General features: G+C 43.2%; 1 protein-coding gene across 1 annotated transcript in view; it reads right to left on the reverse strand.

Annotated features, from left to right (window-relative positions):
* Window positions 1-12,966, reverse strand: part of TMEM260 (transmembrane protein 260) — a gene marked incomplete at its 5' end in the record, with an annotated part of 61,250 nt that overhangs the window by 21,807 nt on the left and 26,477 nt on the right. The window contains 6 exons of the mRNA XM_019519888.1: window positions 322-439; window positions 1,547-1,630; window positions 1,870-1,910; window positions 6,498-6,677; window positions 9,808-9,921; window positions 11,936-12,113. Coding sequence (XP_019375433.1) covers window positions 322-439; window positions 1,547-1,630; window positions 1,870-1,910; window positions 6,498-6,677; window positions 9,808-9,921; window positions 11,936-12,113 — 715 coding nt within the window. The remainder of the gene's footprint in view (window positions 1-321; window positions 440-1,546; window positions 1,631-1,869; window positions 1,911-6,497; window positions 6,678-9,807; window positions 9,922-11,935; window positions 12,114-12,966) is intronic.

A 12,966-nucleotide genomic window follows, 5' to 3' on the forward strand; every position in this document is an offset into this window, starting at 1 on the left:
ACAGGACGGTCTCTGCTCTGAGGAGCTAACAGTTTAAGGACAGACAGAGATTAAGGATGAGGAACAAACAAGGATTTTTACATTTTTTTTTAAAATACAAGTCACACCCCACTTTAAAAGCATGCATTTCAAGGCACCACTGCACTCCTACTGCACCTATTTATAAGGAAATGCGCTTTGTATTTATAATTCTGGGCTCTATGCACTGTCTAAAACCTGCGTCCTCAGATGGAATCGAGAGAGGCGAGAATGGCCAAAGCCAGGATGAAAGAGGCACCGTCTTAAGGATTGGACTGTAGCAATTTTTAAAATGAAACTTACCACACCCATAAACAGTGGTTTTGTAATATCCAAATTGGCTCTCCAAGCAAAGAATAACGAATAAATACAGAGCATGCCCGTAAACAGCCATATCATTGAGGACTTCTCCTGCTTAGTCCTGTAAGAAACAACACAGCATGCTGCTGAACATGATTAAAAGGAGACAAAAAAGAAATTGTATTAAACTTGAAAAACCAGAGAGAGAAAGATCCAAGTTTTGTATTTTCATAGGGTACAGCCAAATGTAGGGATTGCAGAACTACACATAAAACATTTAGGGGCAGATTCTGTTCCACTTATTAGCCATCTAAGCAGATTTAGTCACCTAAGTCCACTCGTGCATGTAACTGGTGGACTTGAATCTAGCCCTTTAAGTTTATCACCTAGAAGACTCGCTGGGCTGGCAGGAAAAGAAAAGTACATTTGGTCTCTAAGGCTGTTGACAGACCTTCGTTTGAAGGTGTGATGGGATTTAATCTGTGATCCCAACAATTGTGACTCTTGCTATTCCACACATGCATGGCAGGACATGTGATTTTGGGATCAGGGATCAGATCCCAGTCGTGCCATACTTGCCAGTGTAGGGGAAGCCAGGGAACATTATACTGGGCTGTCCTGGCAAGGTGCCGGACAATCAGCTGATTGTCCCATGGGCTGGTTTGAGTCCTATATGATCCCTGGAGTCGACCAACAATCAGCTGATGATTGGCAGATCAGGAACGCCTTCTGGTTCGAGGCTTGAAGTACCCTCAATCAGCTAATGATCAGATCAGGACCCTAGGATTCAAGCCCCAGAGCACACCTGACCAGCTGATCTTTGACAGGATCGGGACCACACCAGGGCTGCCCAGTGCAGTCCTGATCATGCAGACAACTCTCTGATCGTCAGTCAGCGTGGACCCCACTGGCCACACATTCAATTTAAGACATGATGGAAACCAGCCACAAAGCTAATTGCAGATATTTTGTGCAACAACTTTGTGGCAGGTTTCTTGTTTTATTTAATCACCATTAATCCCCTACCCATGGGGTCAGGTTACTCTAAGACTCAATTCATTGGTTAACGACCTCTCAAGGGTAACGCCTGGCTGGGGCCTAAGAAACAGCAACTGCACATTTCTGAAAAGTGTGCCCTGTGACTAAAAAGGTTTTATGCCACATGTCTTCAAGCCATCAGTCCATCGCTAAATAAAAACAAATTAGAGCATATTTTGCTCTGACTTACTGCATTGCTGCACATACACATGCAACAACTGCCAGGGCCTGGACAGTCCAGGACAGCTCTGCCTTCATGTGCGTCAGTTGAAAGCTGCGGAGAAATGAAGTATGTTTCATCCCCAAATCGTGGTTTGCATGCACAAAACAAAACGCATTTCATCCAAAGGCCAAAGATGGGCCCAGACCTGCAGGTCAATGTGGCTGCCTGCATATGTCCCAGAGGTCCCCCACAGAAGCTGTGACCTGAACAGCCTCAGCAGCACAGGGAAAGGGGGGGGGGGTGACATCCAAACCATACAGCTATGGGCAGGAGCTCAAGTTTGTACTCACAGCAGCATTTCTTGCATACTGGATCCCGTCTCAGATTTGGCCTGAATGCAAAAAAGGACACAGTCAGGCAACTTTGCACTTAAAAAGCAGGCTGTATGCTGTTTGTCTTTTTATTCCGGGGGCACGGTGCCCAGGAAAAAGGAGCCCCAGCTGGTGCTTAGAGGCAGGGGAGGATCTGGGGTGGGAAGAGGGGGAAAGGATGCAATGGTGCAGTTCCACCCCCTTCAATTTTTGCTCCACTCACCTCAAAGGCAACTGCCTGGGAGGAGCACCGACATTTCCATTCATGTAATGCCAAGAGAATTCACTGACTCCGTTGCTCATTATCATCTCTCCAATTCCTTCTAATCTCTCTCCACTCCACAAGTGATAATGACCCTCTCTTTTTTTAATGGTACGGATGTTCCACTATTCAAACTATCCTTTCTTCTGCAATTTGGCTGTCTGTTAGTCATTGCTGGTAATGTCGCTCTCCTATTTCACAGCCCTGAAGACTTCTTTTAGCTCAGCCTAAAAACATTAATTCAGGTGTGGCAATAATATCTCAGCTGTAGAAAGGATCAACAGTGAAGCACTCGAGGTACTATCACAATGCTCAAGAAGGCTAGATTTTGTTGCATGAATCTGAGTAAGAGATGCAAATTTAACTATAATGACTGCAGGAGTAATAATACAATATCCTTTGATTATGGTTTGGCTAGTTTGCTGTTTTTATTTTATTTTAACTTTATATACACTTAAGCAAATTACTGCATATTCCAATACTTATGCTTGCTTTTGACTTTCATCTTAAACTGAATAATACAGCGCTAGCTCTGTATCATATTAGTAGGGCTTCTAGTTTCTCTTCAACTGGAGAAAAATGTGTGTTCTGTTACATGTGATGATGTGCCACACCATTTGCCCCCCCCTTTCAAAATCATAGATCCACCCATGCCTACATGCAAGATCATAAGTTATAATGCACATGACAGCAACCAAGTTACTTTTCTGTCAAAGACAAAACCATAGCTGACATTTTACCATGCATCACTTCCCAATAGCCTACATAAGGGATAGCCAATTTCCAGCACAGGCGTCAGAGCGCACAAAAAGGTATTGCTCGGCATGCACCTTGGAGCAGACAGTGGGAAAGGGGCCAGGGCTGTGCTGCCATAACAAGGATCAGGCCCCTTGCAGCTCCTCTGCCTCTGGCATGCCAACATTTTACAAGAAGAGGTTATAGGTGTTTTTGGCACTTGGACCAAGAACCTCGCTGACTCCTGGCCTATGTTTCATTTTAAAACCCAGTTATAACATCATGCAATATGTTGCATGCAGCATGAGGGCGCTCTTCATTTCAAATACTACAGCACATTTTTTTCTGCCTACTCCAAGTATGCCACACAGTTTAACACAATATTCACTGACAAATATGCATGGGTACCCAGCATTTGCTTGGAGACTGCCCTGATGATGCGTGCGAGAGACAGACTGGTGTTGTGTTCCCACATCACAGAGTCATTCACAGAATAAAATATCAGTCAAAATTGAGAAGTCTGGATTTCTTTACTAGGACTTATGCCTCTGACCAAAATGAGATATTTAGACTGCCCTGCTCTTCCTGAAAGTACTGTAGCAGTTTACACTTGTTCACACTCCTTCTGTCCTCAAGCCGCCTGAATGCAAAGCCATCTATAGAGGCATGCAAGTCCTAGTACCAAAGAACAGTTCATTCTTATTGGGGATATTCTAATTTAGCTGTGTTAACCATATGCATGGATCAGGAAAGAGGCTGTGGTAGAGGTGTCAGAAGGATTTAAGTCTGGAGCACAGTAGAGAAGAGATCAATTCCACAAAGGAAAGTTACCACTTAATAGATTCTCATTTCTAGATCCTGCCCCTATCAGAGACATTCACACCACAGTGAGAAGCAAGAACAAGAAAAAGTGTGGGAGAAATAAGCACAAATGGGGGGGGGAAAATCTCCTCTTCCTTATGATTAGCAATGTTTATTCCAGCGCTTCTGCTTGTAATAGCTTTCTGCTGAAGGCTGCTGCTGGTGAGGCTAAGAAATCAAACCTCTTGTGACCTATAAAAGATGTTCCTGGATGATCAATCGGTAGCATTGCAGGTTTCTTCTTGGGTGGCTCAGAATAATGAAGTGGAATGTGCTGGGTGAGTGAAGCTCCTCTCTACAGAACAAAGTTATACAGAAATGAATATTTATTCAGGGCACAGAGCTGGATCTACACAGTTGTGGAAGATTTGCACATTTTCAGCCCCATGCATTTCGGATGGGGGGGGCAGGAGGATGAAAACACATGCCTGAAGTGGCTAGTGCTAGTAATAAAATCAACTGTAGCAGGTCCTTTTTCTTCTAGCATGCACCAGGTACTTTCCTTTGGACACTGAATGCTATTGTATAAGGGAAGCAAGTAAGATGCTCTAAAAGGTATGGGGAAAAAAAAAGTTAAACTTAGGTAAAACATTTCTCTGGAGGATTCATCTTCATGAAATTAGCCTCCAGGTTCATGTCTTCCATGAGCGCAGATTCTAGAAACTCTTCTTGCTAACGTGAGGATGATTACAAAATATGTCATTAAGAAGAGCAAACACAAAGGGAAAGAGATGTCATCTACCAGTGACAGATAGTCTAGTACAGGAGCAGGTTATCTCCTGGGAACTCCCTTCTCCTAAGTATAGGACAGCTTAATGACTGGGAAGGTGCTTTAGAGGTCTTGGTGATTTCCACAGTGTCTGGCATCTATAGAGTTTCTGGATGATTTTGTGAGAAAAAGAAATGATAGGTGTTGCCTACAAATACTCCTCCTAATACTGGAAGAAATGCAAAGGCATAGGGAAGCAATCTTTGGTCTCTTTGCTGTGGAAAAGAGCCTTGCCTTTTACCCGTTGACTGTATATATTGGGTCTATGGGGATAGCCTAAATCCCTGGATATCAAGTGGGATATTTTTGAGTCCAACAACCCTCCTGTCCAGTTGTATACTCAGTACCCCTTTTATGTGGGTCATCTGATAGAGGTCAAAGTACAAGACAGTCAGGCTCACAGGAGCATCTGCACTGATAATGCAAGGAAAGAGCCTCGATTCCCACTCGGGCGTTGACAATGGCTGCGCTCGTTGTGTCCGGTTGGATCAGCATGTGCTCCTGTTGATGCTGGAGACCTGGGTGACAGCCTGACTATGCTCTCACCTGCAGGCAGTTAAACCCTGACCTCAAACACATTCCTTAACTGTTTGCTTGCCTCTGGCGAGCTTCAAATCCTGAGCAGCTGGTGCCCTGGGTCCTAGCATAACATGGGCTTCTCACTTTCACGTGCATGGTAGGTGGGATGCATCTTGCCCCTTGGGCCTATTTCTGGATGGAGTGAAGCCCAGCTATAACCATGCTGAAGAAAGGATTTCTCACTCCCCCACATCCAGGCTACACGCTGCTGTTTTAGAGAGAGCTTCTCTATGTGCAGGTGGGGCCAGTCTTTAGCTTTGCTGGAGTCCGAACACAGAGCTTTGGCTTACAGGTGTGTTCACCTTAGCAAGCTCCTGCCCTTCCTCCTGGGAATCAGGGAATATAACATTTTGAGTAAATCCCAAGTCAACAACGTATACTAGAGTCATTGCCAGGCCACAGAGTTTACTGCAATGGTTCTGGACCTATCCATTAACCTTTTTAAATCAACATGGATGGGAGAGAGGGAAGGGAGGAGGCAAGGGCATCTCAGGCCAAGATTTTCAGAAGCGATTAGCTAACTGGCATGCCTCCATTTTAGGGTGTCCTAAAGAGGACTGATTTTCCAAAGATGGTTGCCAGCGGAACGGCTCGAAAATAGCCTCAAAGCTGCTTCTCTCTTCCTACCTCTTCAGGAGATTTGGGGAATCAACTGCTTCAAACAGGAATGAGCAAACTCTTTGATTGGGATGCAATGAAGGGCTATAGGTGCGACTGTGCTGGCATCAAAACTCTGCGATGTAGTTAGTGCTTATGTTCACCTTTTCTACACAGCCAGTTGTGGGTCCAGAACACCAGACTTCCCAGCTATGCCATGAGCTTTCCCCTGCCTTGCCTCTGGGTGGCATTTCCTACTTCCCTCTTTTTTTGATGGAGGAAGGCAGGCAGGGCAGGGAAGCTAAACAATTGTTCAATTTGTGCTGCTACAGGTCAAAATGGGAGCAGAGTGGCCAACCCCTGAAACTCTGATGAGTACAAGCCACCCTCTACATTTTCAGGAGTCAAAATGTTTCAGACTGGGGAAGAGGTCAGCAACCAGAAAACTCTTTCAATTTGAGTTAATATTTATACCAAGAACAACATGAGAAGTACATCTTCTGAACAAAGACAACAGCTTGACACATTTCAACACTTCTGCTTTGCCAAAGCTTGAAATCAAAAAAGAAAAGCCCAAGACTTTGACTTCAGAGGAGGATAATTTAAAAGTGTACTTGGTAACCTCCTATTTTTCAGTTCTCGGTGCAATAGCCCACTGCATTTGTACCTCACAGATTAGTACATAAAAAAGGCAACTTTTCCAGTCACTGTCCCTGCTGGATGTTGACCATAATGAATACAACAAGTTCATTTTCATATTATTTCAAAACTACTATTATTAGTTTAGAAAGTGACCCCATTTACCAGATTGAACGTCCCATATTCTTCTCTGAGAAAGTGGGTCAAAAATCCTTTAAAAGTCGTCTGGTCTCCCCAGGTCCATCGTGCACGATTGAGGTAGGATGAAACAGGCAGATAGAGATAAGGCAGCAAACCAGCCAAGAAGCAGAAACCCAACTTCAGCAAATGGCCTAGGGACAATTCCTGCACCAAAAGTGTGTCAGGTTGCATAACAATGTTTATTTCAGTTTAATCATGCTGGAACTTCAAGAACAGATAAAGAAAAACATCAAATATATTTACGTAGAGCTGATCTCTCAATTTATAGTAAGTCCCTACAAAATGCTATGTTAAACCTTACGATTTTGTGGATTATGAGGAAACTGCATCAAACTGATCTCCTTTGCATGGCAGGGTGGAATTTAAGTGAAGCAAATAATATTAGCTAGGACTCATAAGTATCATATTCATTGCATCTTTTACATTTAAATCATGTCATGACATGCATAGATGGCTAAGGCACTGCAAGGCTGAGATAACCCACTTTGCAGTGATTAAGTGTTGGCTAGTACTCCATCTGGCAAAAACTGCTGCTCCAATATAGCTGCTTGCATCTTCACCATGATCAGGAGTTGGTTCTGCCATTTACTTTATCATGATTACACTGGCTAAATTGCTTCAGATAACTTTTGGAGTGGGATTTTCACAACTGCCTAAAGAAGGTAGGCACGCAAGATTTTCAAAGGGACTCCTGTTTATAACTTTAAGTGCTTTTGCAAATCCTACCTGAGAATATTTCATGCTCGGTTTGTCATTAGCAGCTCAATCAATCAACACTGTTTCCTTTAGTGTTTGGGTTTATCTTGAAAAGACAATCTTCAAAAATCAGTTTCCACAAATAGAAAGATAGGCTTAAAGGTTGGTAGCTTAAGGCCCTCCAGAATGAAAAAGTTATCTTGGAGGATGTTTTATTAAAATTGAGAAACTAGACTATCATGGTTTTCTGTAGTGCACAACTATGGAATATCAAAAGTATTCCTACAATATGTTACATCTGCATGCTATTCCTTCTACTGGGATCCATGGAGCACTCTTCCTCCTCTTCTCTGGTTAAAAGGGACTGTTTCTGGTAAATATACTTAGATGATAGTTCATATTCACCTCACCCGGGGCTTTATAAGTTGTACTGTCCTAAAGATGCAAAGCCTATTTACTGGATCACAGACTGGTTAAACAAATGGTCTTTGACACAACTGAGGCCTGACCCGTCAAACAGCAAACAGTGGGCACAGACTGGTAGCTGCTGAAGAGATCAAAGGCACAGTGGCAATGTGCTCCATAATCTACACCATATTAACATGGGCGGGCACATTTACAGGAGCTGATGTCTTTTGCACTGCATTTGCCCCAGCCAGAGCCCATGAACTACAGTAATCCAGTCTAGAAGTGATGAATGTTTGATCTGCAGCTGGATCTCGAAGAAGGAAGTCACATTTTCCTTGCAAGCTGGACGTGAGGAAAACAATGGTTTGCACCAATGATGCTACTAAATTGTTTAAACTTAGTGATGAGTATGACAGAACTGTGAGCTCACATCACTTTGACACACAGAGGACTGGAGACTTTGATGGAAAGAGAAGACAGTCTTTTGCTTGCTTTACTTTGATTCAGGCTGAGTTTGAGCCAGCTCCTCTTCATCTGAAAGCTAATTTCTTCTAAGCCTGTGACATCCTTGAGATATGAACTATGGTGAAATTAGTGTGCTGATGACCAGACTCCATAGCACCTTACAGCTTTGCCATCCAATGCCAGACAGATATTTCACAGATTTCACAGATGTTGGGGTTGGAAGAGACCTCGGAAGATCAAGTCCAGCCCCCTGCCCGAAGGGCAGGAAGTCAGCTGGGGTCATAGGATCCCAGCAGGATAAGCATCCAATTTACTCTTGAAGGTGTTCAATGTAGGTGCTTGAACGACCTCCGGCAGCAGCCTGTTCCAGACCTTGGGGGCTCGGACAGTAAAGAAATTCTTCCTTATGTCCAGCCTGAAATGATCTTGCAGGAGTTTATGACCGTTTGACCTCATCATCCCTTGGGGCGCTCTGGTAGAACAAATGTTCTTGCAGATACTGACGGTCACCCCTGATAAACTTTTGGTGGCCATCAGATCACCTCTAAGGCTGCACTTTTCCAGGCTAAAGAGCCTCATAGCTCTCATTGAAGAGGATATTTGGAGAGGAATGACTTGGAGGCACTTAAGTGATGAGTCCTAGGCAGCTAATTGTTTCCAAAGCTGCAGAGAGTCCACATAATGGGGATGCGGTTCTTGTTCACTACCACCATTAACCATATGAAGACAAATTTTGTGACTTCAAAGGATCTGGATTTGCACATTGCTGCCATCACTGGCCAGAAGCTGTGAGAGGTGGAGCCCACGCTGCTTGTTAACCCTTAACTCTTTACTGAACAACAGCCACCAGCACTTTTTAACTTTTTTGTGTTTAGACGAAGATTATTGAATATGCTCTCATTTCCATACGCTGGATGCATCTACACACATGCTTTACTGTGGAGCTGACTAATTAGCTCCACAGTAAAGGTGTCACAGTCTACACATGCACCAGTATTAGGGCACAGTAAACTAATTAACTTAGCTGTAACATAGTACTGTCAGAGACGGCACTACTTTATGGCACAATAATTAACTGTGCTGGAATGCATGTGTAGACTGTGACTGGGGGCATAAATTGCACACGGTCAGACCAGCCAGCCAAGGGTTTGCTCCACTTACTGCCTGGTGCTAGCCCAGGCTTGCTCTGCCCTGGTTTAAATTGCTGCTGTCCTGAGCACACATATAGATGCTGTGCCTGGAAGCAGTTTACTTGGGCTTAAACGCTGAAACAGTTCATTGTGTTGCATTTATTTCCCATGTACAATAGATGCACCCAACTGAGGACTCCCGTAACCCTCACTGTGGTACACAAGGTGTTCTTTTGGCAGTTAAAACACAGGTACCGTGCCCCAAGAAGTCTACTGAATAAAATGGACAGCTCTTCAATACTCATGATACTGAAACCTTCCAAGTCCTTTAAAAAACAAACAAACCAGCCCATACCAATGAGATCAGACTAATGGATTCTAATTTTATGATGTCTAAACTCATCAATCAAAACCTCTCTCAGTATAGATTATCACTATGCATACATTATAAATCAATACAAAAAAGAGCATCAAGAGAGAAAGCAATAATTTGGAGTTACAATATGCCCTTAAAAAACACACTAGAAAAATGGCCCACTTGACTATTGTCAGTCAGGAGTAGTTAAGGCACTTACCATCTCTTTGAAAAGCTGCAACAGAACCCACGGTACAATGCACAGCACGTAAAACACTATGGTGTGCTGATTGCACAAACTAAGCCCACAGCAAAAGGCACCAGCTCTAGCTATCTGAAACAAAGAAAGTAAAGTGCAATTATTCTTAGAAGTCGGGAAAAAATATACATACAATGGAAACAACATCAATATGATCTCTGGTCATCTTATAATGAAATGCAGCTATACTACTGGTATTAAACACTTTATATTGTCATAGAAAATGCTACTATTTTAGTGCATTTATGGGTATGCCACATGTTTTATATAAAAACTATTTAAGACATTTTTAATAAAGTTCATATTCCGCATCAATAGCATCAACTTTTACACTATCTCTAGACAATATAAACAAAGGTGGGATAGCAATAGCTTTGCATGAGGAGTCCACAATTGACCCCCAGTGCTACTTGCAGTCTATGTACTGCACACAGCTCACAGGGCTGGGGCTGGGACAAGGGGTCAGTCTAGTGAACTGTGGGCCATGTTTAACACCCCTGGTCTAGAACGCCAGCCTAAGCCCAGACCATTGCTACAGTCAAATGAGCAAAAGCAATTTACATCAGCTGAGGATCTGCCCATATATCTTCCGCCGTTCAGCTCTGGCAGGGCAAGTCCTTTGGTTTTCTTGCTACTTGGGTACTTTCATGCTGACACTGTAGCCAGAGCTCTGCTTCCTTTGCTAGCCAGTTAGTGTCAGATACGTGAAATATGAATATTCATCCTTCACTCACATGAATATTCATCCTTCACCATATCCATGCAGGATATTGATGTGGGAAATAATATTGATAGCCTGACATTTTACACTGAATACGACTTCCCAACTACCAAAAATCACACCATTTCACAACTACATACAAAGACCTTCAGACAGGCCTTTGGGATCCAGACAATCAAAAGGGACTGTTCAGTTGGGGCAAGCTAAGTGTCTAGATGCCTTTGAAAAAAAAAATTAGGCTCCTTAAGGAGCCTCTTAAATTGTACCTCTTAAATACAAAACACTTTCAGATGTACAAAGATATCCGAAAACCTGACGCAACTGAAAGTCACCCATCACTGTCACAAACATCCTGGCTGTGATTCCCATCACAAATCACAAACCGTAACTTTGAAAATGTTAAGCCACAGCAGGTGCATCTACACATGCAATAAATGCGACTGAATATACACTGGCTCAGTTTAAGCCAGAGTAAACTAATCCTAAAATTGTTGTCCACATGTGCATTTAAGTGCAGTAATTTACTGCAGTGTAGGACAGTACCCATGTCTGACAGGACTATCCTACACCGGAGTAAATTAATCTACCACGCACTAATTGCGGCACACATAGATGGTGATGCTTTACTGCACATTAGTCTAATGCACAGCAAAGCGCACGTGTAGACGCACCCAGTATTCTGGAGTTCAGGGGTCAAGTAATAAGCAGGACAGGGAGCGGGGAAATGTTCTTAGTGATATTTAGGCAAAAGAAAAAAATCTCCAGAAATTCTAGACTATTTTCACATCCATGGGATCGGTAAAAAGAAAACACAAGTTCTTAAAAATGATTTGAATGTATTATCTTCTCATGCAATGTGAAATGCAAGCCCAGTCCTAGAGCTGGGGAAAAGGCCTCACTGAATCTGTTTCAATGGAATGCTGAATTTGATTACATTAAAATATTCTGTAGACAGTCTTTGTTTCTCACAGAAAATAACACCTCTTGGCTTGGGGGGGATGGGGAGATTAAAAACAAAAAATTTTCTATGCAAAGTCTAACTTCTCTGCAGAGCATTTCAACAAAAATGGGATTTTTCACCCCAAATCACTTTCCCACCTTGCTCTCTGAACAGCACTTAATAGCTTCCATTTTGACACCTGACTATTGGGCCAGATACAAGAGCTTTGCACCTCACTAGAGCAGCCAGGTTTTCAGATGTGCTCAGCACTCGGCAGCTTGCACGGAAAAGGGATGCCGAGCACTTCTAAAACACTGGAACTTTCTATTTAAATCAAACTTAAAAGGAAAAAAAAAAAATCTACAACCCAAATACGATAGATAATATCAAAAACAAAAGAATAGTGCGTGTTGTTCAAAACAGGTTACCTTTGCTCTCTCTCCCGCAGTGGAGGCCTCCTCAAAATGTACAGTAAGAGCCAGAAGCAGCCCCACAAACAGATTGTTTAAGCTAAAAACCTCTGCCGCAATGGACCACTGCCATGTTAGACGAGAAAATGAAAACACCCCCGCAGCAAGGATTCCTCCAGCATATGAGCCAGAAAGCCTGCAAACACAGATAACAAGAAATCTTCTTTTCCAACAAAAAGAGCCTACTTTATTGTCCTTTTTAAACACACTGTAGCAGCAGAAATTATGACTGCCACCCAGCACCCTTCCAAAACATTATATGGTTAATGTATTGCTTCGCCTAATAATTTCCTTACACAATTAGGAAGACCAGCTATTAACCATGCTATACGTTCTGCAAGGCTGTGGATGCACGTTGTCAATGACCAAGGGCTAGTGTGCCACACACATTATCGCTATCAAGCATAGTGGTAACTTCGGGGATACGTGTCAGTTGAGAACCCCTGATGAGTGATGGCAACATGGGTCATGGTACACCCAGCCAACAAGTCATGCTTTTAACCGGATACTCTTGGTTGGGAGAATCTGGGCAACGGTGCAGACTTAAATTCATCGAGACACTGAATAAAAAGTGGATTATGGATATTCATGATGGATGGCATTAGAAACCTTTCCTATGGGTGAGCTTTGAGCTTCTTGGTGGAGGTGGGCAAGGGAACACTGATGGCCTGGGAAGGAAAAGTGCACCTCAGTGCTAGGAGCAAGGCCAGAGATGAGAGGAAAAAAAACAGTATAAATTGCAGCAAAGCAGCAAGCATAAGGCACAACAGAAGCAACATGTGAAGCACAGAACAGCTGGACACTTGCAATCTCCCCTGGCAAATCCAAGCCTCACCACAGTAATTCTGGCCATCGTGACTTCCAGATTCGATTAGTCCCTGGGCTCTCCAGGAACGTTCCAAGACCCCGTAGTTGCTACAGCTAATACTAAATCCCCATTAGGTGGTATATTACCTCCCCAGGCAGTGGGTAACCGCCCCCCCCCCCCA

The sequence above is a fragment of the Gavialis gangeticus genome, unplaced genomic scaffold, assembly GCF_001723915.1.
Source record: "Gavialis gangeticus isolate Ggan-Ray unplaced genomic scaffold, GavGan_comp1, whole genome shotgun sequence".
Lineage (NCBI taxonomy): Eukaryota > Metazoa > Chordata > Crocodylia > Gavialidae > Gavialis > Gavialis gangeticus.